Genomic DNA, 22,713 nt, shown 5'->3' on the forward strand with positions numbered 1-22,713 from the left:
CACAACCATGCAGCACATGTGCATAGATTATGTAGTGACATACAGCCCTGAGACCTGGGCTGACTAAGCACCTGCTGAATACTGACAATGCATGCGTGCAGGAGGTATTCTTAGTGGCTACAGCTGGGAGCCCTAGGGAGTAGGTCAGGTGATGCCAGAAATGCTAATATTCCTCCTCTCTTTGGTATATTATAAAAAGTGAGTTAGGGATAGTGAGTGGGGCAGGAAATGAAGGCACAGGATTCTCAAGACTGCTTCCTGTTGACGTGGGGGTCATTTCTGGAGGACTTCAGAAAACTGGGGTGCTGGCCATGTCCTCGGGTAGCTGGTTGTTTCACTGCTGTCTAGACTCTGTGGAACTGTCTGGTACATTTGGACCTGGCAAGATGCTGGCAGGGCATCAGTAAATCAGATAAAGTTAAGTTTAGGGGAAAATATTTTTTCCTTAGATCCTTGTAATTCAGGGAGGGGGAGTCCCAAGACCAGGAAGAAGTGGGATGGTGCTTATCTGGAGTAAATCTGACTCATTCGAATGAATCCAAGTCGACTCCCTGGAGCTTACAGGAATTTCTACAAAAGAGATAAGTTTTAGACACATAAACAACCAAAGCGAATTTACAATCCTGAGCTTGTGGCTATGGTAATACAGTGGTGTAGTATAATGAGTAGTACTCTGCCAGAGCTAGATTAACAGCTTGTCAGAATTCTATCAGTAGTATTAAAGTTATGGACAGTAACACAGTGAGGAAGAGTAATCTGGAACATGTTTAATTTTTTATACATCTCAAATCACTTTCTTTTTATCACCAGTTAAGCATCCCTAATCCTCACATAAACAACCCTTAAAGCACCTGTTCCTTCCATCACCATGGCATAACCTTAACTCAGGAGATACAAGTGGTTGATTGCTGAGGGCAGTCAATAGTAAAGAGTTATATTGAAATCTGTGAGTCTCCTTTTTGAGTCTAGGGTGTGTATATCTCTGAGGTGGTGGTGTTTCTTACCACCCAGGCATGTCTGATAGTTTTTACGCTTCCAGCTCTATGGCTAATGGTTGGTAGTCCTGTAACAACAGCTAATTAGTTTAATTAGGGATTTTGAATATGTTATTGGAGATACATAGAGAGGAAATTGATGAAATGGTGTGATTAGTAGAGACAGAATGTGGAGAGGGGTCAGGAAGGAAAACATATGGGGTTCCCAGTCCAGTAAAGTTGAGTACAATTGTGGGGTGAAGCCTCATTCTTCTGGAATTGGAGACAAGGCAGTTGATCTTGGTGTCCTCTGGAACTTAAGGTAGTATCAGAACATAATATCATGAATGTAATAAATCATACCATAAATATAGTTATTGAATGAATACTGCGAATGTAATCAAGGAATACCACAAATGTAATTAACATCATGAGTGTAATTAATATCTTGAATATAATTCATGCCACTGAATTGTGAACTTAAAAATGGTTATAATTGCAAATACTATGTTCATTTAAAAAAATTAAGGAATTTTTTAATAAGGTGGAATGTAATCACCATACATTATATGTGTTTATGAAATTGAAGACAGCGATGTTCTAAAATAGAAAGTGGTGATGGTGTCATGGGCCTATGAGGATGCTGGACTAAAGTCGATATAATCATACAGGCAAATTGTATACTATGTGAATCATTTGTCAATAAAGATTTTATAAAACGTAAAAAAGGAAAAAGAATTTAAACTGGCCATGATGTAATCTAGCTTAGGACTTTAAAAATAAAAAATAAAAACAGAAAACAGTAAAAAAAATTTTAAAATAAGTTCCCACTTTGGCTAAAAGATCCCTTCCCAGTAAGGATACAGAACAAGTTGGCACAATGAAAAATGAGTAGATGAGAGGAATATCCCCTGAAAATACAAATAAGCAACAGGGTCTGATGTGGTAGCTAAGGTTGTACCCATACCCCAACATTAGGGAAATGGGAAGGAGAGGTGGGTCCCTAAAACTCCCTCAGGAACAAGTAAGTGGCCCCATTGTCCAAGAGGAAGGAGATGGGCTGCCCTGATACCATGATGACTACCTGGAGCTCCCTCTCAGAGTTGACAGTGGTCAGGTCAAGAGAGCCTGGGACCCTCAGCCGTCCATGGCCAGGCCTAAAAGTTTGACTGGAGGGTGGTCTGTTTTTGATGTTCCCATGCCACAAGGTGTATTCAACAGACTAGTGTCTTTCTTGGTGGCATTTTGGACATGGCCGGGTTGGCCCTAGGGGATTAGGACAAGCCCGGTCCCCGTGACCCTCCTGACCACATGTGAAGCAGGGACTCAGGGGGCAAGGGAGCCTGGGCAGTTGCCGAGGCTGATCAAATGGCCTTGGCCAGCATTTGGTATTTTTGTTGACAGGCTTTCTCATCTCTCCCATGGTACACCTTACAGACCAGTGCTAAGACTTTGCCTGTGGGGTTAGAGGCCTCCTCTCCAGACGCTTAAGCTTGGCCCTAATGTTGGGGAAGCTCTGGGAAAAGAAATAGGTCATAAGGAGTTGTCTGCCCTCAGGGTTTTTGGGGTCTAGAGTAGTATACTGTAAGAGGGCCTTTGTGAGATGCTCTAGGAACTAAGATGGATTTTCCTGTCTGTCCTGGATGATTTCTTGGAGATTCTTATAGTTAACTGGTGTAAGGGCAGCCTTACGGAGACCAGCAGGAGGCAGGTTGTAAACTGGTCTCTGGCTAGAGCACCCATGGGGTCTTACAGTCCCGTGTATAGGGGCCTGGTTGGGGGCCATCTTGGCCCCAGGCAGATGTGCTGCGTTAGTTTGAATTCTGTCTGCATGTGCTCTGGCCTGTTCCCAAACTCACCTGTGTTCCTCAGGAAGTAGGTTGTTAGAAGAAATCATGTTAGGATCATGAAAAGGTGTGATGTATTGGAATTCTTTTGTGAAAGAGGCAGAGTTAGACGTATAGGACCACAGTTTCTTTTCTATCTGAGAGAGTTCAGCTAGTGAGAAGGGGACGGTACCTTAGCCAGTCCATCCTCTCCGGTGACCTCTCGTAAAGGGAGAACTGGCTGGGTTGGGTAGGGTAGGGAGAGATGGTGGGGTCCCCTAGTGGCACAGGAACGGGTAACAGGAGGTTGAAAGTGGGTGTGAGGGTCAGGCGGTTGGAACGGCCCTTTACTGGAGAGGAGGAAGGGGCTGGAGGAGCGGAAGGAGCAGTTGTATGTCGAGGTCAGAATAGTAGGGGTTCGTTAGCAGGGTCCAGAGTAGTGGAGGGTTCTTCTGGTTCAGACTGCACAGCTAGGAGGACGTGAGTGGGTGAAGTGGAAACACGAGAGAGAGTTTGGCGCCGTGGTGAAAGAAAGTTTGAACATAAGGCAACTCCTTCCATCTACCTGTCCACCGGCAGAAGCTGGAAAGGTCCCTTAAAATATCAGGGTCTAAACTGTTGTTAGGTGACTGTTTTGACTGTCTATCTAAGGGGTATTTGGGCCATGTCTGAGTGCAAAGGCAGATGAGTTTAGAACCTTTAAATCGAGCATTAAGCGTAAAGGTTTGAGGTTTCTAAAAGACATCCTAAGGGGAGATGTTGTGCTTATGTTGCTAGATGCATTACCCATGAATGAGGCAGAAAAGTAAGATCGAGTCAATGGCTTAGAGTTTCTAGCATCCTAGAAATTTAGCAAGATGGATTGAGAAGGCTCAGTCTGCTCAGTGATTGATTAAACACAGAGCAGGGGCCAGGGCTGAGCCAGAAAGACACGCCGAGAAACCACGGTGGAGAAACAAGGCTTCACTTGTAGGAAATGGCCAGAGGTGTTTGTTGTGAAGGGGGCCAGCTGTAGCCTTGAAGACAATGGCTGGAGATTCCCCGCCTCCAAGGACACCAGTGGGGCACAGGAAAATCAATGGTCATTCCCACGGGTCCAGGGAAGCATTTACACTGACCAGGAGAAGGGAGGCTTACCAGTCATAGCCGATGTTGTATGGAGAGGCCCAGTGGTCAAGTAGTTGGAAAGTGCCATCGTAGTGGACTAGGTCCAGGGTTCCAGCGCACCTCAGGGCGCAAGGAGGGCCTGCCGAGTTTCACGGCACCAAAGGTAGGTTAGTGGCGGCAAGAATGAAGCATGTACAACGATTCCATGTTAGAAGTTTATTGGCAGGGTGTGAAGAGAGGGGGTTTGTGAAGACCTGCCTTTGACAGGAAAGTGGCGGGGGGGGGGAGATGGGTGGAGCTCACTTTTAATGGGTGCTTAGTGTATGCTATAGAGACTTGCGCAGCAGCAGCTCATAGACTTAGATTATGTAGTGAAGTACGGGGCCGTAGGACCCTGGGCTGACTAAGCATCTGCCTGAATACTGACAACACATGCGTGCAGTAGGTATTCTGGCAAGGTGGTGCCAGAAATGCTAGTTGGGATAGCTGGGGGGTTTCATTGATGGAATATTTGCCTGGCGTGTACAGGATTATGAGTTTGATCTTCAACACTGCTGAATTTTTTTTTTAAGACTTCTTCAGGAGCTTTTAAAAATGTTTAGTCTTGAGCCAGGCGGTGGTGGTGCACACCTTGCAAAGGTAGGCGGTGGTGAATACAAGGCCAACCTGGTCTACAAAGCGAATCCCAGGACAGCTGGGACTTTTACACAGAGAAACACTGTCTCGAAAATGCTCCCCCCCCAAAAAAAAAAAAAATTTAGTCTATTTTCTACTTAAATCTTTTTAAATGAGTATACAGTCTTCCTTGAAAGTTTTATGAATTCACTTGGGATTTTAGTTCCTAAAGGGTTGTTCCAAATTTTTCCATGGCGTTCACTGAGACAGGGTTTGACTCTGTAGCAAGCTTTTCATACAGACATTGTGGTCCACCCTCTGCAAAGAAAAGCTCGGGCTTTGCACTGACTGAACTTACGTTGCTATGCCTCACTGACAGGATTCTGGTTAGCATCTGTCAGGCTCACGGTCTTCACTAAATACAGAATTAGGAGAGCTTGCAGTATCCAATGAACTTTGAAAGTTTAAGTATTGGGGGCATGTTTTAGAAAATTGATAGGTAGCCACAGAGAAACAGGTTAAACTCAAAGTAGAAGAGAATACTTAAACCTAGTCAGCCCTTCAAGGCTGGTATCCAAAAGCAGTCATTTGGGTTGGAGAAAGGACTTGAACATGTGCGCTGAGGTGGGTACCGTTCAGGTCCTAATACTGTCGCTGTAAGCTCAGGAAAGGTCCGGGGTTGGATGTGGAGGTAAATAGCCGTCTTCATTAAGAACATAATGGGGCTGGGGAATGGCTCACTGGGTCAAGTGCTTGCTCCACAAGCACCATGGGACCTGAGTTTGGATCCCAGCATCCACGTGGAAGGTAGGTTTTGTCAGCATGTGTTTGTAAACCCAGCGCTGGGAGAAAGGAGACAAGTGGATCCCTGGAGCCCATTGACCAGCCAGTCCAGCAGAAATGATGAGCTCCAGATGCAGAGAGAGACTTGTTTCAGAAAGTAGTGTGGGACGCTCATAGAGGAAGACGTCCAACATCAACTTCTGGCCTCTGTATATACAAGCACACCCGAACTCACACATAGGCACAGACCACACACCTGCAACAATAGCAGTGACACCAACACTGCTAGTTCTTATAAATGTTAACAGGTCTGAAAAAGAGACACTGCAGGTTTATCAGTTTCTGGGTCTGGAAGTAACAGACATCTTTGTTTTGAGAAAATATTCAGAGTACATCCCAGATAGTCAAGATATAGTAAAAATAAAGTAGATTTTCAAAGTGTCTGATGGGGACTCAATTGCTTCTGCCCCCTTTATATTGTGATAATATAAAGGTGAAGAAGAGTACTAATGTGCAGCTTATTATTAGCCGTGATCCTAGCTTTCGGTGGTAGGTGTGGGTATAAATGATGAAACTAGAAAGGGAAGCACCAGAGAGAAGAAAGAGGTGTTGAAAAGCACATGGCTGCCAGGCGACGGTGGCACACATCTTTAATCCCAGCACTCGGGAGGCAGAGACAAGCAGATCTCTGAGTTCCAGGCCAGCCTGGTCTACAGAGTGAGTTCCAGGACAGGCACCAAAACTACATGGAGAAACCCTGTCTTGAAAAACCAAAACAGAAAAAAGAAAAAGGACATGAAAGCATCAGAAAGGGGCTGAGTGGTGGTCAGATGGTAAAGGGTAGCAAGCAGGGTAATAGGGGAAAAAAATCAACAAAAATTATATATGAAAGTGGTGTAATGAAACTTGTCACTTTGCGTGTTTATTTAAGACACTAAATACCTCTATTTACATAATGATCTTTGAAATGCTCTCAGTGACTTTAAGGTCTCAGTTCTTATGACTGCAGGCTCTCTCACTAGTTGGGGGATTTTATGATGACTGCAGGCTCTGTCACAGTTGCTGGTCACTACTTGGGGCGACTTGAGCATCAGTTTTAAGCTCAGCTGCTTTTGCCCAGAGCTGTCAGTTTCATTATAAATAATTCATTATGTTTCTGTAAAGTCAATATAGTCTATCTTAATAGGTATATTTTTGTAATTAAAATAATGCTGATCATTACCATAGGTTACTTAAGAAAGCGAATATTTAAAGAATGTTTTTAGATTTGTGTATCTGTATGACTCTTTTGCCTGTGTGTATGCAAGTATACTACATACATGCCTGGTGGAACTAGAATTTCAGATGACTGTGAGCTGCCATGTTGGTACTGGGAACCAAATTTGGGTCTTCTACAAGAGCAGCAAGTGCTCTTAACTGCTGAGCCATCTCTCCACCCCTAGATAGCAAATGTTTTCTGTCGTTGGCTTTCTTTGGGTCACCAACCAGCTCCCAAATTACAACACAGAGACTTAGTATTGGTTCTGAATGCTCAATCTTATTTTATGCTTGTCCCACTAGCTCTGATAACTTTAACCTGTTTCTCTTCATCTATGTTTTGCCTCTGGGCTTTTTACCTTTCCTTCTGTGTGCCCCACTTTTCCTCTGTTTCCGACTGGCTGGTGGCTGCCTGGATGGTCCCTGGCGTCCTCCTCTTTCTCCCTCATTCTCTTCTGCTCCAGCCAAGATTCCTCCTCCTACTACTTATTCTCTCTGCCCACCGGCCCCGCCCATCCCTCTACTGCTTTTTATTAGACCAGTCAGATCTATTAGGCAGGCAAGGTGAAACAGCAACACACCTTTACAGAATTAAACAACAGCAGCCTAGACAAGTGTAACACACCTTTACAGAGTTAAGGTCATATTCCACAACAGTTTTCAGATGCATACCTTGAGCTTCTGTGTGTGCTGCAGAATGATGTCTTCAGCTCAGGGATGAGGTTATGTCCACACTGCTCTCTCCTCTCTCTCTTGCTGGGAAATGGGTATTGACAGCTTTATCCTGGATTTATTATATACTCTGCTTTGGTAATGCAGCCTAATTTAAATTTTGTGGTGGCTATCTTTTTGTCACAGTTGGATTTAACACTTACTTATACAACTCAAACACCAATTATGGCTGGAATTCAGCTACACTGGGCAAGACACTCATGCACGCTATTGAAAGTCATGCACTTGTTCAAGATTACTGATGGTGGAATAAATGCTCAGCTTATACTAATACTGTGTTGTTACTACAATTCTATAAATCATTTAAATAATATCAGTGCCAACACAGTGTTAGCAACTAAACACTGTTCTATCTTCCATATTGATACAAACCATAGGGAAAACAAGCTGATAGTATATATCAGGAGTCATAAAATTGTGATGTCCTAGTGATTCTTCTGAAATGGATGGGAATAGGTATCCAAAAAAAAGAAAGATGAAGTTCTGAGCATAATGGCATATGCCGACAGTACCAGTACTTGGAGGTCGAAGCAGGAGCTCAAGGCCAGCGTTAGCTACATTGTCTAGTGTGAGGCTAGCCTTGGCTGCCTGAGACCTGCTTTAAACAAAAGAAGCTGAAGTGTAAAGAGAGGCTGCTTAGACAGGAACACAGAACAGTGTTTGTGGTGGAGTGGTGAGCAAAGTCACAGGTAAAACTGTTTACACTGTGGCTGTGTTTACATGTGTATAGTAGGTAAAAAAAAGTGGCATCAATTTAGAAATCTCAACATATGTTCAGAAAGAATATTGTGATAATATAAAGGTGAAGAAGAGTACTAATGTGCAGCTCGTATGTGTATATGTATATGTACTCTACGGACATAGAAAATATTAATTAAACATTTAATTCTTTTGTTTTCCAAATACCGTAGTGGGTCTGGGGGAAGACCAAATTTTGACACACACACACACCCCCAACCAAAAACACAGGCACAGATTAAATGGTGTTGTATAAGCTAGGACAAATAGTGTCTCCTTGCTTTCTGAGGGCACGGCCAAGCTGCTGCTGGACTCTCTGATCGTCCTAAGGAGAGGGAGTGGTACCCAGTGGGTTCTCTTCCTTGTAGAATGCTCTTTACTAGAGTCCAGCACTTTAATTGGATGAGTCCTTAGTTCTTGAGAAACTGGGCACATCAGAGCAGCTTACAGTCAGAGGCCCCAGGACACTGTCTGCAGGAGACTTTCAGAGTTTCAGAAGGCAGCGGTTTTGGTTTTGTTGCTGTGGAGAGATTAGAGAGCAAAGGACGACACATGTGGGAGGTGTTTGTCTGTCTTCTCTGACGCTGTCTGCCTTCTCTGTCTCCAGCTGGCCCTGAAGGACCCTGTGCACACAGTGTCGCTGCAGCAGTTCATCTACGAGAAGCTCAAGGCCCAGCAGGAGATCCTGGGAGAGCAAGGCTTCCAGTCCCTTATGGAGACAGTGGACACAGAGATTGTCACCCAGCTGCAGGAGTTTTTGCAAGGATTCTAAGAGCACGAGCCATGTGGCCACCATCCCCTTCTGAAATAAGCTGAATAGCCCAGTCTGCCATCTGTACATGAGAGCCTGCTGAGATGAAGTCATTTGTGTATGAATATAAAGAAACCAAGACCATAAATTTTTTACTATAAAATATAAAGAATAAGTGTAAATCCCAAATATTAAAGTCAGAAAACTATTCCTCAAAAGAATTTAATTTTATATTTATGAGGGGCCCTGTGTTGACTAGAGGTGCGTTTATCGACAGTCACTGCATTGTTTCCTGTTAAGAAACTCGTTGATTACCTTTTAATCATGAGCTCTTAACACGTGAGAAGATGAAGGCTGATGTTCCTGATGTTTTCTCTGCAGTCCAAATTAGTTCAATTTGGTTGCCTTATCCTATTTTTTTTTTTAAGCTAATGAAACAAGTTTGAAAACTGAGAATGCTGTGCAAATGATACAGTTAAATTTGTGCACCAGAGAATCGACATGTCAGATACCCACTACCCAGAGTGTGTTACAAGGGAGCTGTTTTCACCTGGAGGAGAAATCAAATGATTGCATTTTATTCTAGTAATCTGATACAGGAACTGGTAAAGGCACTTTTCACTTACGTTCAGTGCATATGTTGTAAGGCCCACTGACATGAACCAGTGGTACTGCAGTGCCAAGTGGGAGACCTGGGGTCATGCGCTGGCCCTCTTCCTTTGCTACACGTGACGGCCAGTAGCCCCGTGAACACCCAGAACCAGACAACTCCAAGTCCCCTTTCTGCTGTGACAGTCCTGCTTGGCTGTGACAGGCTGCTCAGTATTGACCCACCTCAGGTTCCTCAGTGCGGTGGGGTGTCAGCACCTCAGTGCAGGGGTGCGCCTCAGAGGACCCAGCACCAGTCCCCAGGTACTAGCACTGACGTAACTAGTCTTCCTTCCTGTCCCTCTGTTGCACTAAATGTGTGAGGGAGAGGATTGACGCCTTACTTTGCATTACTTGCCATTGTGAGGAACCTTAGAGCATCTTTTAGGAAATACTCAAAAGCAAGATTGGAATTGTCTTACCTTTCTATAGAAATTTGGGTATAGTATGTAACTGTGGGAAAACCACTACCCTTTGTAAGCTATGGAACCCATAATGTCTACAGATATATGATGTTTTCAGCAAAGAAAGAAAATATGGTCCAATTAAATTTTCCAAAGATACCTCACCTTTGACTCATTTGTCTATTTTTCTTGCCTCCAATTCTCCACAACAAAAACAAAACAGTTCATTAAAACCGCCCAGTTGGGGGCTGGAGAGATGGCTCAGAGATTAAGAGCACTGAATGCTCTTCCAGAGGACCCGGGTTCAATTCCCAGCACCCACATGGCAGCTTACACCTGTAGCTCCAGTTCCGTGCCCAAACACCAATGCACATAAAAAAAAAATAAAAACTTTAAAAAAAAAAATTGAAAAAACAAAGCCCTGCCCAGTAGATTATAAAGAAGGGCCCTCTTACTATGGTTCCAGTCCTCCACCCAAAGCTGGTACCAGTACTTCAGGCTTCAGATCTTCACTTAAACACTGAGCGCTCCTTGACAATGAGGTTTCTTCGCCATTGTTTCCCAGCCACAAGATGAACATAAGCATATCCACCTTTGCTTAATTATTTTCATCCGAAGCCCTCTCCCGGCCATGCCACCACCAATTCCTAAAACCCCAATTCCCAGCTGTAGAAAATGATCGCCTTCTCATTCTTGACAGAGGAAGGTACAGTGCATAGAAAAGGCACTGAGCAACTGCTTTGCAAGATGGCTTAATTTTAAAGCTTCCCTCAGGAGAAGAATGTGGTTCACTTTAAAATCATGGATTAAAATAGGGTTTATAAAAAGCTCTGAAAAAGCATTCATATATACCATGTTTTTCTTTCTATAATTAAGATGTAATTATTGCTTTACAAGATTCTGTCCATTGACACATTGTAGCAACATACAGATTTTGATGAAACAATTCATCCAGTCATCCTACTATACTAAAGCTTTTGAAGGAATGATAGTTTCTTTTTTTTATTTTATAATTTAATTTTACATATCAGCCACGGATTCCCCTGTCCTCCCTCCTCCCGCCTCCCTTCCCCCCAGCCCACCCCCCATTCCCATCTCCTCCAAGGCTAGGTCTCCCCAGGGGATTCAACTAGCCTGGTAGATTCAGTTGAGGCAGGTCCAATCCCCTCCTCCCTTCACCCAAGCTGAGCAAAGTGTCCCAGCATAGGCCCCAGGCTCCAAAAAGCCAGCTCATTCACTAAAGACAGGTCCCGGTTCCACTGCCTGGGGGCCTCCCAAACAGTTCAAGCTAATCAACTGTCTCATTTATCCAGAGGGCCTGATCCAGTTGGGGGCTCCTCAGCTATTGGTTCATAGTTCATGTGTTTCCACTAGTTTGGCTATTTGTCCCTGTGCTTTTTCTAATCATGGTCTCAACATCTCTCGCTCATACAATCCCTCCTCTTTCTCACCGATTGGACTCCCAGAACTCCACCTGGGGCCTGGCCGTGGATCTCTGCATCAGCTTCCATCAGTCATTAGATGAGAGTTCTACCACAACAGTTAGGGTGTTTGGCCATCCGATCACCAGAGTAGGTTAGTTTGGGCTTTCTTTCGATCATTGCCAGTAGTCTATTGTGGAGGTATCTGTGGATTTCTGGGGACCTCTCTAGCACTTTGCTTTTTCCTATTCCCATGGGGTCTTCATTTATCATGGTGTCTCTTTCCTTGTTCTCCCTCTCTGTTCTTGATCCAGCTGGGATCTCCCGCTCCCCTAAGCTCTCTTTCCCTTGACCCTTGCCCTTCATTACCCCTCCTCACATCCAGTTTGCTCATGTAGATCTCATCTATTTCTCTGTTTTTCTTATGGTCCTCTTTACTAGGTAGCCTCTCTGGAGTTGTGAGTAGCAGTCTAGAAATTAGACATCAAAATGCCCAACAGTCCAATTAAAAAATGGGCTATAGAGCTAAACAGAATTCTCAACAGGAAGCTCAAATGGCCAAAAGACATTTAAGGAATTGCTCAACATCCCTAATCATCAAGGAAATGCAAATCAAAACAACTCTTTTTTTTTTTTAATGCCAGATGCCGTTTATTGAAGGAGGGAGGAGGTCTTAAATACAGGCTTACAGCACAATGGGAGAACCCTGGAGGGCAGACATTCGCTACCGATGTTTTACAATCTTGCATCTAAGCTGTTAATGCCCATTATGCAGGATACACAGAAAGGAACTTCCCTTAAGCATTCAGGAGGGTGAAACCCAGCAGGGAATTAGCATAGGGAGGATATCAAGGTCAAGGGCCGCAAGCAAAGCAATAGTTACCCAAAATGGGGGCCAGGGCCCTACAGGTCCCCCTTTTACTAATAAATGAGCTTCTGACTTAGGTTGCGTGGGGCATCAGCAGGTCACCTTACCCGTCGTGGAGACACCTGCCCAGGCCACACAGGCACTCCGTCTTAGGTTGGTGAGCGCCCCCCAGGTATTACCCGTCTCTGAATACTCATTATCATACAGGCTCAATCGTGTATGAGCTGCAGAGTTAACTGCTGCCAAAGATCTCAAAGTGGCGCTGGGCTTGCAATCTGTGTGTTTGACACAGAAAAGATCAACAGAAGTCCTAACCCACCCATAGCCAGTAGGCTAAAAGCAACTGAGCCATTCCCTTCCTTAACGAGCCTTGCTGCAAATTAGAGTCCTTGTAAGATGGTATCCCAAAAGCAAATGGAACTTGAGTTTATAAAGTTATAATTTCAAAGCCAACCGAAATGTATATAACTATTGAGTTAAACTTATCATGCCCAATAGAATGAAAGATTAATTAACTATGATAGCTGCTTTTGCTGCCAGGGTCTCCACTGTGCTAGCTGTAGTAAGCAATTATGAAATGGTAATTCCAGAAACAGTAGCAGCAGTGGCCGCCTCTGCTATAACAGCAACAATAGCAGCAGCAATGTCAAATTCTCTTCTGGAGTGTGTGCGTATCCACTGGCATGGATACAATTCCAGGAACACGAACCACCAAGGCCCATTTTTCTGGATCCCAGCACAACTTAAGTTGGCAGCTCTGCAAAAGAACAACTAAGAACCATAAAGAAAAAACAGGCAGCTAAAAAGGAGCAGAACTAATGGTCTCATAATGGCTACATTTAGCCTCATAAATTTTAAGGTATCTTCAAAGGGGGCTAAATGAATTTCAGGAGGCCAATAAATGTTGCACAGAGCCACTCATGAAAAGTAGGTACTACACCAGCTTGAAGAGGATTTTGAAAATGAAAAGGCTTAGCTGGCATGCAACTGTTAACAAATTAAGGGTTATCCTTAATCTCCAGCTATACCACTCTTGGGCATATACCCAAGGAATGCTCAATCATACCACAAGGGCACATGCTCAGCTATGTTTACAGCAGCATTGTTTGTAATAGCCAGAACCTAGAAACAACCTAGATGCCCTTCAACTGAAGAATGAATAAATAAAATGTGGTACATATACACAATGGAATACTACTCAGCAGAGAAAAACAATGACATCATGAGGTTTGCAGGCAAATGGATGGATCTAGAAAAAATCATCCTGAGTGAGGTAACCCAGACTCAGAAAGACAAACATGGTATGTACTCACTCATAGGTGGATACTAGATGTAAAACAAAGGATGACTAGACTGCTACTCAGAAGAATGATAGTTTCTATTCCACTAACATACTCCTTTTCAATTTACTTTACATCCTGGAGACCTTTCCCAACCCTCTAACCATATAAGGCCTATGTGACCAACATTAACAGGTTTCCCTATAAATTGGTCATATTCTCTCTCTCTCTCTCTCTCTCTCTCTCTCTCTCTCTCTCTCTCTCTCTCTCTTTCTCTCTCTTTCTCAACAGGGTTTCTCTGTGTAGCTTTGGAGCCTTTCCTGGAACTCACTCTGTAGACCAGGCTGGCCTCGAACTCACAGAGATCCGCCTGGCTCTGCTTCCCAAGTGCTGGGATTAAAGGCATGAGCCATCACCGCCCGGCTCTTCCCTCTCTTCTAAATCGTATTAGGTAAGTCACATTAGTAAGCACTAGTACACTTGTCTAATTTTCTCTTGAAACTTGTTCCGCTTTAGGACTTTATTTTACCATTCCATTATTGTCAAGTCACAGTGCCTGCAGTCTTCCGGGGCAGAGCAGGGTACCTACCTTCAGGACGTTACACTGTCTTGATACTATCCCGGGCTGGTTGGTAACTGCTAAAAACAGCTCTTGCTCTGCATAGTGTATGAGGCTGTTTGGAAGTTCTGTACTGAAAGTGGGCAGCCCTTGACTCTACTCGCAGCCATTTGAAATCAGCCACACATGAAAAACCATCAGTTTTTGAAATGGTGGCTGTTTGTAGCCTCGCTATTCTCAACTGTGTGAATTGAAGTTCACCTCCACAGGTCCCATAGCATCAGAAGGCACATTTGGGGTGGCGTCCACAGATGCTGCAGTGGTTAAAGGAGTAAACACCAGGCTTGTTTTAAATTTTTCCCATAGTGCGTGGCCATCATACATGTTCCCGGTGCTTTTTGTTTTGAGTCACAGCTCTTGCCACAGTCAGCATGGCTGTTTACAAAAGCTCTGCCGTTTTATTTAAAACTTAGAAAAACAGCATGAGGGGCTGGAGGGATGGCTCACAGGTTAAGAGCACCGACTGCTCTTCCAGAGGTCCTGAGTTCAATTCCCAGCACCCACTTGGTGGCTCACAACCATCTGTAATGAAATCTGGCACCCTCTTCTGTGTACATAATGAATAAATAAATGTTTTTTAAAAAAACAAAAAACAGCATGACAGAGGTATGAGAAAAGGCATATGGAACCTGCTGCGAGTTATATTAACCTCACGTCTCTGAAACCTGTTCTTGTGGTCTGCTGTTCTGTCTCGACTCTAGACAAGAATGATCTGTGCTGTGCTGTAGCTGTACTTTCAGTTTCAAATAAATGACTTTAAGCCTACGGCAAAGCAAATCTAATAGTACAGATGGCAAGGAGCAGATAGACGGCATCACCAGATGAGGTCCTCACAGCACCCGGCAGTAACAACAGGAGGATCCCAGTAAAAGAAGAAGTATCATCCAAAAGGGTGCTGGGAACCCTGCAGAAAGGACTGGGAAACCCCTGTCACTGGAGTCCTGCTGGAGCTCCCAGTTGAGAGATTTTGCTGAAAAGCAGAGCAGCCTCCACAGATGAGCTTCTCAGTGCCTGACTTCCACCTCAACCATTTTTATGCCATAGGATAAATAGTAGTAACTCACTGGAATTTTTTTTAATTACTTTTTTGCTGTCCTGGGGGGCACAATGTTTTTAATACCCTTGGCTACATTTGCTGTTCTCTTTCCTCCTTATCACAGGGTATGGCCAGGCTGCCCCAAGTCAAGGAGTCTTAGAGAATGCTTTAGACAAACATGCTCAAGCCAGAGACAAGGTGGACCATCTTGTTCTCAGTCTGCTTTCAACAAGCACTAACAGCGTATGACATTTTAACATATATGTACATATATGTCATTTTTCCTCCTTGTTTTGGTTTTTTGAGGCAGGATTTCTCAGTGTAGCTTTGGAGCCTATCCTGGAATTCACTCTGTAGATCAGACTAGCCTCAAACTCACAGAGATCTGCCTGCCTCTGCCTCCCGGAATGCTTATTAACTTGTTAAAGGTGTGTGCCACCACACCGGCTTTGTTATTATTTTTGTTAGTTTTGAGGAAAGATCTCAGGTAGCTCAGGCTCACTTTACTTCTCTATATCAACAAGGATGATAGCCTTGAAATCATCTTCCTGCTTCTCCCTCTTTTTTTTTAAAAACTATATTTGTTTTTAATTTTTATACAATACATCCTGAATGAAATTTCCCCTTTCCTCCACTATGTGCAGTTCTTTTTTCACCTCACCTTTCCCCCAGATCTACTCATCCTCCGTTTTCCTTCAGAAAAGAGTAGACCTCCCAGAGATACCAACTGAACATGGCATAACAAGTTCCAAGACTAGGCACAAACCCTCTTACCAGGGATGGACAAGGCAACCCAGGAGGAGGAAAACGGTCCCAAGAGCAGGCAAAAGATTCAGAGACGCCCCCACTCTCACTGTTAAGAGTCCCACAAGAACACCAAGCTACATAACCTTAGCATATATGCAGAGGACATAGGTCAGACCCATGCAGGCTCCATGGTTTTCGATTCAGTCTCTGTGAACCCCTGTGAGCCCTGCTCTGTTGATTCTGTGGACCATGTTCTCCAGGTATTCTCAACCCCTCCTCCATGGGGTTCCCTGAGCTCCACCTAATGTTTGGCCTTGAGTCTCAGCAATCTGCTCCCATCAGCTGCTGGAGGAAGCCCTCTCCATGGTGATTGGGTTAGGCGGCAATCTGAGTATAGCAGAATATCGTTAGGAATTATTTTATTTCATTATTTTTTCTTTTTCTATCCTAGGTCTCGGGCTATCCAGCTTTTGGTTCTAGGCCATCCAGGAAGTGTCATGCATGGGCCTCAAATTAGACCAATAATTGGTACACAAGTTCTGTGCCACCATTGTCCCAGCACATCTTGCAGACAGAATAGATTGTAGGTTGAAGGTTTTATGGCTGGTTTGCCTATTTACAGAAGATGGCTGGCTCAGACTCCGAATTCTCCATTACCAGGAGTCCTAGCTAGAGTCACCTTCGTAGAATCCTGAAAGTTGATACTGAACTAGGTTTCCACATCACCACATCTGAAATGCTCTCTAATTCCAGTCATCCCTCCCAGTACTATCTCTATCCCATCTCCCTCCTCTCCTGTTCTCATTTCCACCCACCCCCAGTCCACCCGCAAAATCTATTCTATTTCCCCTTCCCAGGAAAAGCCCTTAAGCCCTCCTAGTTACATAGCTTTTCTGGGTCTGTGGATTGTAGCATGATTACTCTACATCTAATATCCACTTATAAGTGAGTACATATCTTGTTTGTCTTTCTTTGTCTGGGTTACCTCACTCAGGATGATCTTTTCTAGTTCCATCCATTTGCCTGCAAAATTCATGATGTCATTGTTTTTAACAGTTGAGTAATACTCCATTGTGTAAATGTACCATACTTTATTCATTCTTTGGTTGAGGGACATCTTAGATTGTTCCCAGCTTTTGGCTATTATGAACAAAACTGCTATGAACATAGCTGAACAAGTGTCCTTGTGGTAGGATGGAGCATTCTTTGGATATATGCCCAAGAGTGACAAGCAGGGTCCTGAGGTAGATTGATTCCCAGTTTCTGAGATGCTGGGATTATACACATGAGACAGCACATAGTTGTCTTTTTGCTGTGAAGATGTGTTGATACAATATAACCAGAACTCAGCACACTACTGGAAATGAAGGCCAATGCTGGCCTCTTTCCAAACACGCTCATTGGTATTTATGGTGACACCTTCATGGGTGTCTTAGTGAGCATCCTGTTTGGTTTGGGTTGTGTTTAGAAAGCAGGAGCTCACCAGACTGCCGGGCACTGTCTTTGTCTCAGTCAGAGAAACAGAGCATTTCCTGCTGGCAAACCACTGAGAAGGTCGTCATTTCTTTACATGAAACTGTAAGCCTGGTGTCTTAGGGCAGCTTGAAATGACCTTTGGGCTGAGATACAGATTAATGACAGAGTGCTTGCGTCACATTTAGAAAGTCACGGGTTCTGGCCCGAATATGACAAAATAAACGAGGTTTTTGTTTTTGTTTTTGTTTTTTTTTTTTTTGTTTGTTTGTTTTTTTAACCCCGTAAGAAGAAACTGCACTCTGTTCCAAACATCTCCCAAAGCCCAGGGCTCTGGGTGCCCTTAGGGTAGCACATAGCAGCTGCCCCTGGCCACAGATACTGGGCTCTGCCCAGTTCCATGCCACTCATCTGAAGCCAAGTTTCTGCCCTCACTCCTGAGAGCCTGAGGGGCTTATGGTCTGCAGCACTTGGAGAGAATTCAGAACTGGGAGCTACTGCTTAACATCTTCTCTTGAAATCTTTCCTACCCGGGGAAGCGTCGAGTTGCTCATTAGCTGAAGATCTGAAAGGAAGGGCTTTCGCTCTTTGCTCCAGCTAATGCCTGCATCCGACTCATCTGGGCCTGTCCGTCGAAATTTATTTAGCCAGATATGCTCTGAGGCAGTGTCTAATCCAGAAAGGAATATATTGATATCTGGTCATCCAGCCCCCTTTTCCTTGAAAGCGAAGCATTGATTTTTATGCCATTTAATTTCCCAGTGGGGCAAAAATGGAATTGAAAGAAATAACTGCTGGAGTAGCTACGAGTGCAGGGAGGCTTAAAGCATTCCCATCTGTCGGCCACCAGGCAGGTGGTTTAGAGTAGAAAATAAACCTCTGGGCTAGAACCGCCGTGGGGATGTTTGATTGCAAGGGTTAGAGCGAGAAAGACTAGGAAGGAGGCTTCTGGGAAGGGTTTTGCCACAAGTGAGGCATTAGGGTTCTTCTCCATAGCTTTCACCTGAAGTCAGATCTGCTTTTCATTTCAAAGGGGGGCAGGTCATTTCCACAGGACTCTCAGCCCCACTGGGGTTTGCTTTTCTCTTTTAATGAATGCTATAACTTAAGCAGTGATCTAGGAGAGCAAAACTTTTGATTGACAGAGAAATTGTAGTTCAGGGAAAGTGCCCACTGAACCCAGGAATGTATTGACGGCGAGTCCGGAGGGATGCCTATTGTCGGCTCTGAAGGCAATCACAAACTAATCATGAGCTCTGTTTAGTCAAGGAAGGCCATGTGGCTTATTTCTTCTTCAGATTGAAAGGCATGTGTCTTGTGATGTCCCTGACAGTGGAATCAATACCATGAAATGGCCTGTACTTTCAGTCTTTGTGTTCCTTTTTTTTCTTTTTTCTTTTTTTTTTTATTTTTTGAGACAGGGTTTCTCTGTGTAGCTTTGCGCCTTTCCTGAGACTCACTTGGTAGCCCAGGCTGGCCTCGGACTCACAGAGATCCGCCTGGCTCTGCCTCCCGAGTGCTGGGATTAAAGGCGTGCGCCACCACCGCCCGGCTTGTGTTTGTTTCTTACAACAGGATACTGTGGATAGGATTTGGAGAGCGGTACTCGGTGTCTACAAGTGCTAGAAGAAGTTGATACAAGCAGGGATAAAGAAAACCCCAATTTACTGTGATAGGTTAGGATTTTTTTTTTTTTTTTTTTTTTTTTTTTTTTTTTTTTTTTTGAGACAGGGTTTCTCTGCGTAACCCTAGAACTTGTTCTGTAGACCAGGCTGGCCTTGAACTCACAGAGATCTGCCTGCCTCTGCCTCATGAGTGCTGGCTTTAGAGGTGTGTATCACTACTGCCTGGCCTAGGAGTGATTGTTTTAAAGTCTTTTTTTTTTTTTTTTTTTTTTTTTTTTGAGAACCCAGACTGGCCTCAATCTTGTACATAGCCAAAGATGTGCTTGAGTCTCGGATCCTCCTGCCCCCGCCTCCTAAGTGCTGGGATTATAGGTGTTCATCAGCAGACGAGTATGTGTGCTGAGAAAGAACCCAGGGGTTTGTGCCGCTAGGAACCTACCAGCTCAGCTCCATCCCTCCCCTTTTCCTTTTGATTTTAGTAATAACTGAACAGGAAGATCTGAGAGAGGTGAGTTATTCTACCCATCCCATTCCACAGATGAAGAAACTGAGAAAACTGAACCTTATGACTCTGGATCCCTGGCACCTACTTTAATACGGGGCAGATTTTCTATTTTCTATTTAAAAAATGTTAACTCTAGCCTAAGTTTGCAATATACATTTCTCAATTACAGTTGTCTTTATTTGTTCTTTCTCCGATGTTCATCCTTTATGTAGATCCAAAATTTTTCTTTCCAAGTTAAAATGTCTATATTTTAGTTGAAGTACCAAGAACATGGTGAGCTTTCTTTATTTTTAATTGAGAATTTCATAGTGAACGTTATATGTTTTGGGCAAATCCACCTGCCCTCATTCACTCCCCTCCAATTCCTCCCCTGTCCCCACTATTCCCTCCCAATTTCATGTTTTCTTTCCTCCTCCTCCTCTTCCTCCCCCTCCTCCTCCTCCTCCCCTCCTCCCCTTCCTCCTCCTCCTCTCAAATCCATGGTGTCCAGTTAGTGCTACCATATGTGCACGAATGCATGTCCATATACTGGGTCAGATACTACCTCTCAGGGACCACGTCCCTGAAGAAAACTGACTCTTCCTTTCCCAGCAGTCCTGTTGGCAATAGCTCCTCAGCTAAGGGGAGGAATTCCTGACCACTTCCTCCTTTCATACTGTGATGTTTCCCTGTGACTGGGTCTTGTGCAGGTCTTACGTATGCTGTCACAACCACTGTGAGTGAGTTTTTCATCTGTTCATACGCGCACTTCCCTACTGTATCCAGAAAACAGTGTTTCACTGTAGTTCTTCACTGCCTCTCTGGCTCTTACGCTCTCCCTGACCTCTCTTCCTCAATGATCCCTGAGCCTTGGGAGGAGGGAGGGTGAGAGAGTTGTCCCGTTTAGGACATGAGCACTCCCCAATCCCGTATTCTCTGCATGTCGGCCAGTTGCGGGTCACTGTGTTAATTGCCATCCTACTGCAAGAAGAAGCTTCTCCAGTGAGAGTTGGGAGATATGTTTATCTCTAGGAGTAAGTTTACCTCTATGTACATTTAACAGAACAGTAGCAATAGGTTCTCCTGTGGGGCCTGTGACTTACCTGGCCACGGGTTCTTGGCCACATCAACAGAGCCAGACATAAATTATGTCTTACGCAGAAGGCCGTAAGTCCAATCAGAAAATGGCTTGTTACTCCTATAACGTTTGTGCCTATAATATTGTGCCTCAGGGGGCAATAACAGTGTGTGTGTGTGTGTGTGTGTGTGTGTGTGTGTCTACGATGTGTGTGTCGGTCAGCTGTGAACGTGAGAGGACAACTCTGTGAAGTCAGTCTCCCCTTTCTCCTTACATGGACGCTGAGGATCTCAGGTCACCAGGCTTCCACAGCAAGTGCTGCTCCTAGGCTCAAACTTACCTACCTCCCCATTTTCATTTTAAAGTTTCTGGGAGACAGGTTCACTGACAATGAATTCCTTCAGTTTTTGTTTGCCAGAGGAAGTTTTATGTTTCATGTTTAAAGGAAGGATCTAGGGTTGTTGTTAGCTATAGAATTATTCTAGGTGTTTCTTCTTTTGTTATTTTAAACATTTTATTTTACATCAAATATGTCTTGCTTGCCCACTTCTGGTAAAAAGTCCCCTATGACCCTCATCCTTATTTCTCTAAAGTCACATGAAACTCCCATCTTCTTTAAGACAGTTCTCTTTGCAGGGAATCGTAGTTTAGATACGATAGGCTGGCATATTCTTTCCTTTTGGTTTTATGTTTGCTACAGAGTTTTAGTTTCATGGTGTTTACATTAGATAATTTACTTCTCTTCTGTCAGCCTACATCACACACTTTGGTGGTCTGCCACCATCACACTACATCTTGAGTGTGGTCTACTTTTGGCAACTGAACCCTTGACATTCTAAGATGTACTTTAAATTGCCTATTAGTGACCTAACTCTGTGTGGTGGCTGAGTCTGACTCCCTGCTTGCTTAATCTCTGGGTGTTCTTTTGTTTGCCTTATAGTGTGCCTTGTGATTTTCATTCCATTTTATATATTTGTTTTTTTGGTTGGTTGGTTGGTTGGTTGGGTTTGGGACATTTTGCCTTTTTAATTTTTTTCCCATTTTAAATTAAATGTGTTCTTTGGCAGTTTCACACATGAATGTATGAAACCCCCAGACCTCTCCCATCTTACTATACCCGTGTCTACCTCCCCTCTTCCCTACAATCTCTTTGTCACATTCATCTATTTATTTTGCTGTGTGATTCACTGAGCCATGGATTTGGAGGAAGTATCTTTTTTTTTTTTTTCTTCTTCTTTTTTTTTTCCTGAGCTGAGGACTGAACCCAGGGCCTTGCACTTGCTAGGCAAGCGCTCTACCACTGAGCTAAATCCCCAACCCTGGAAGTGTCTTTTTTAAAGATAGGATCTTGCTATGTAGCTCAGGCTGGCCTAGCCTAGCCTCTACTCATGTGCCCCCGCCCCAGCCTCTTGACTGCTCTCCTCATCAAACAAAGGAAGCATGGGAATTTTATTTAGGGAGTTTATACAATATAAATGAAAATACGTGCAAGAGTGGGCCTGCCTCTGAGCATGCTCAGTTTAAAGTCATAGACCACATGTTCACAAAGGGGAAGGGAACTGGAGAAGTGGGTCAGCAACTAAGAGTCCAGGCTGCTTTTCAAGAAGATCCAGGTTCTAGTCCCAGTACCCACGTGGTGGCTGACAATCATCTGTAATTCCAGTACTAGGGGATCTAACGCCCTCTTCTGGCTTCTGCAGGCACCAGCTGTGGACATGATGCACAGACATCCATGCAGGTAAAACACCCACAAACATTAAGTAAAAGAAAGAGGAGGAGGAGGTGAAGGAGAAGGAGAAGAAGGAGGAAGAGGAGGAGGAGAAGAAGAGGAGCAAAGAGGGAGTGCTTGTCTTGGCAGCATACATACTAAGTTGGAAAATGCACAGAAAATTAGCATGGCTCCTGTGGAATGACGGCATGCAAATCCATGAAGATATATATATTTGGTTTTTGGAAACAGGGTTTCTCTGTGTAGCTTTGCACCTTTTCTTTAACTCACTCTGTAGACCAGGCTGGTCTCGAACTTACAGAGATCAGCCTGGCTCTGCCTCCTGAGTGCTGGGATTAAAGGTGTGTGCCACCACCGCCCGGAGCATTCTATATTTTTTAAAAATTGAAAAAAAAAAAAAAAAAAGGATGCAAACCTGAGCATGCTTGGCCCAGGGTCAAAAGGGGAAACTGTTGGATAAGAAGCTTCTGGCTATGGTAGGTTCAGCATTACAGTGAGTCAAGTTCACTTTAGTTGCC

At 44.0% G+C, this 22,713-nt stretch overlaps 1 protein-coding gene and 1 non-coding gene across 4 annotated transcripts in view; both read left to right on the forward strand.

Moving 5' to 3' along the window:
- Ipo11 (importin 11) overlaps window positions 1-9,999 on the forward strand; it is a 178,197-nt gene extending 168,198 nt beyond the window's left edge. For all 3 annotated transcript variants that reach the window (XM_028884121.1, XM_028884135.1, XM_028884126.2), the window contains one exon: window positions 8,640-9,999. In XM_028884121.1, the coding sequence (XP_028739954.1) occupies window positions 8,640-8,804 (165 nt within the window). In that variant the 3' untranslated portion in view covers window positions 8,805-9,999. The remainder of the gene's footprint in view (window positions 1-8,639) is intronic.
- Window positions 10,000-22,308: 12,309 nt separating this feature from the next.
- On the forward strand, window positions 22,309-22,413 carry LOC114704222. The gene has a single exon (XR_003736240.1). It is a non-coding gene; the product is annotated as a U6 spliceosomal RNA (small nuclear RNA).
- Window positions 22,414-22,713: the final 300 nt, after the last annotated feature.

The sequence above is a fragment of the Peromyscus leucopus genome, chromosome 11 (assembly GCF_004664715.2).
Source record: "Peromyscus leucopus breed LL Stock chromosome 11, UCI_PerLeu_2.1, whole genome shotgun sequence".
NCBI lineage: Eukaryota > Metazoa > Chordata > Mammalia > Rodentia > Cricetidae > Peromyscus > Peromyscus leucopus.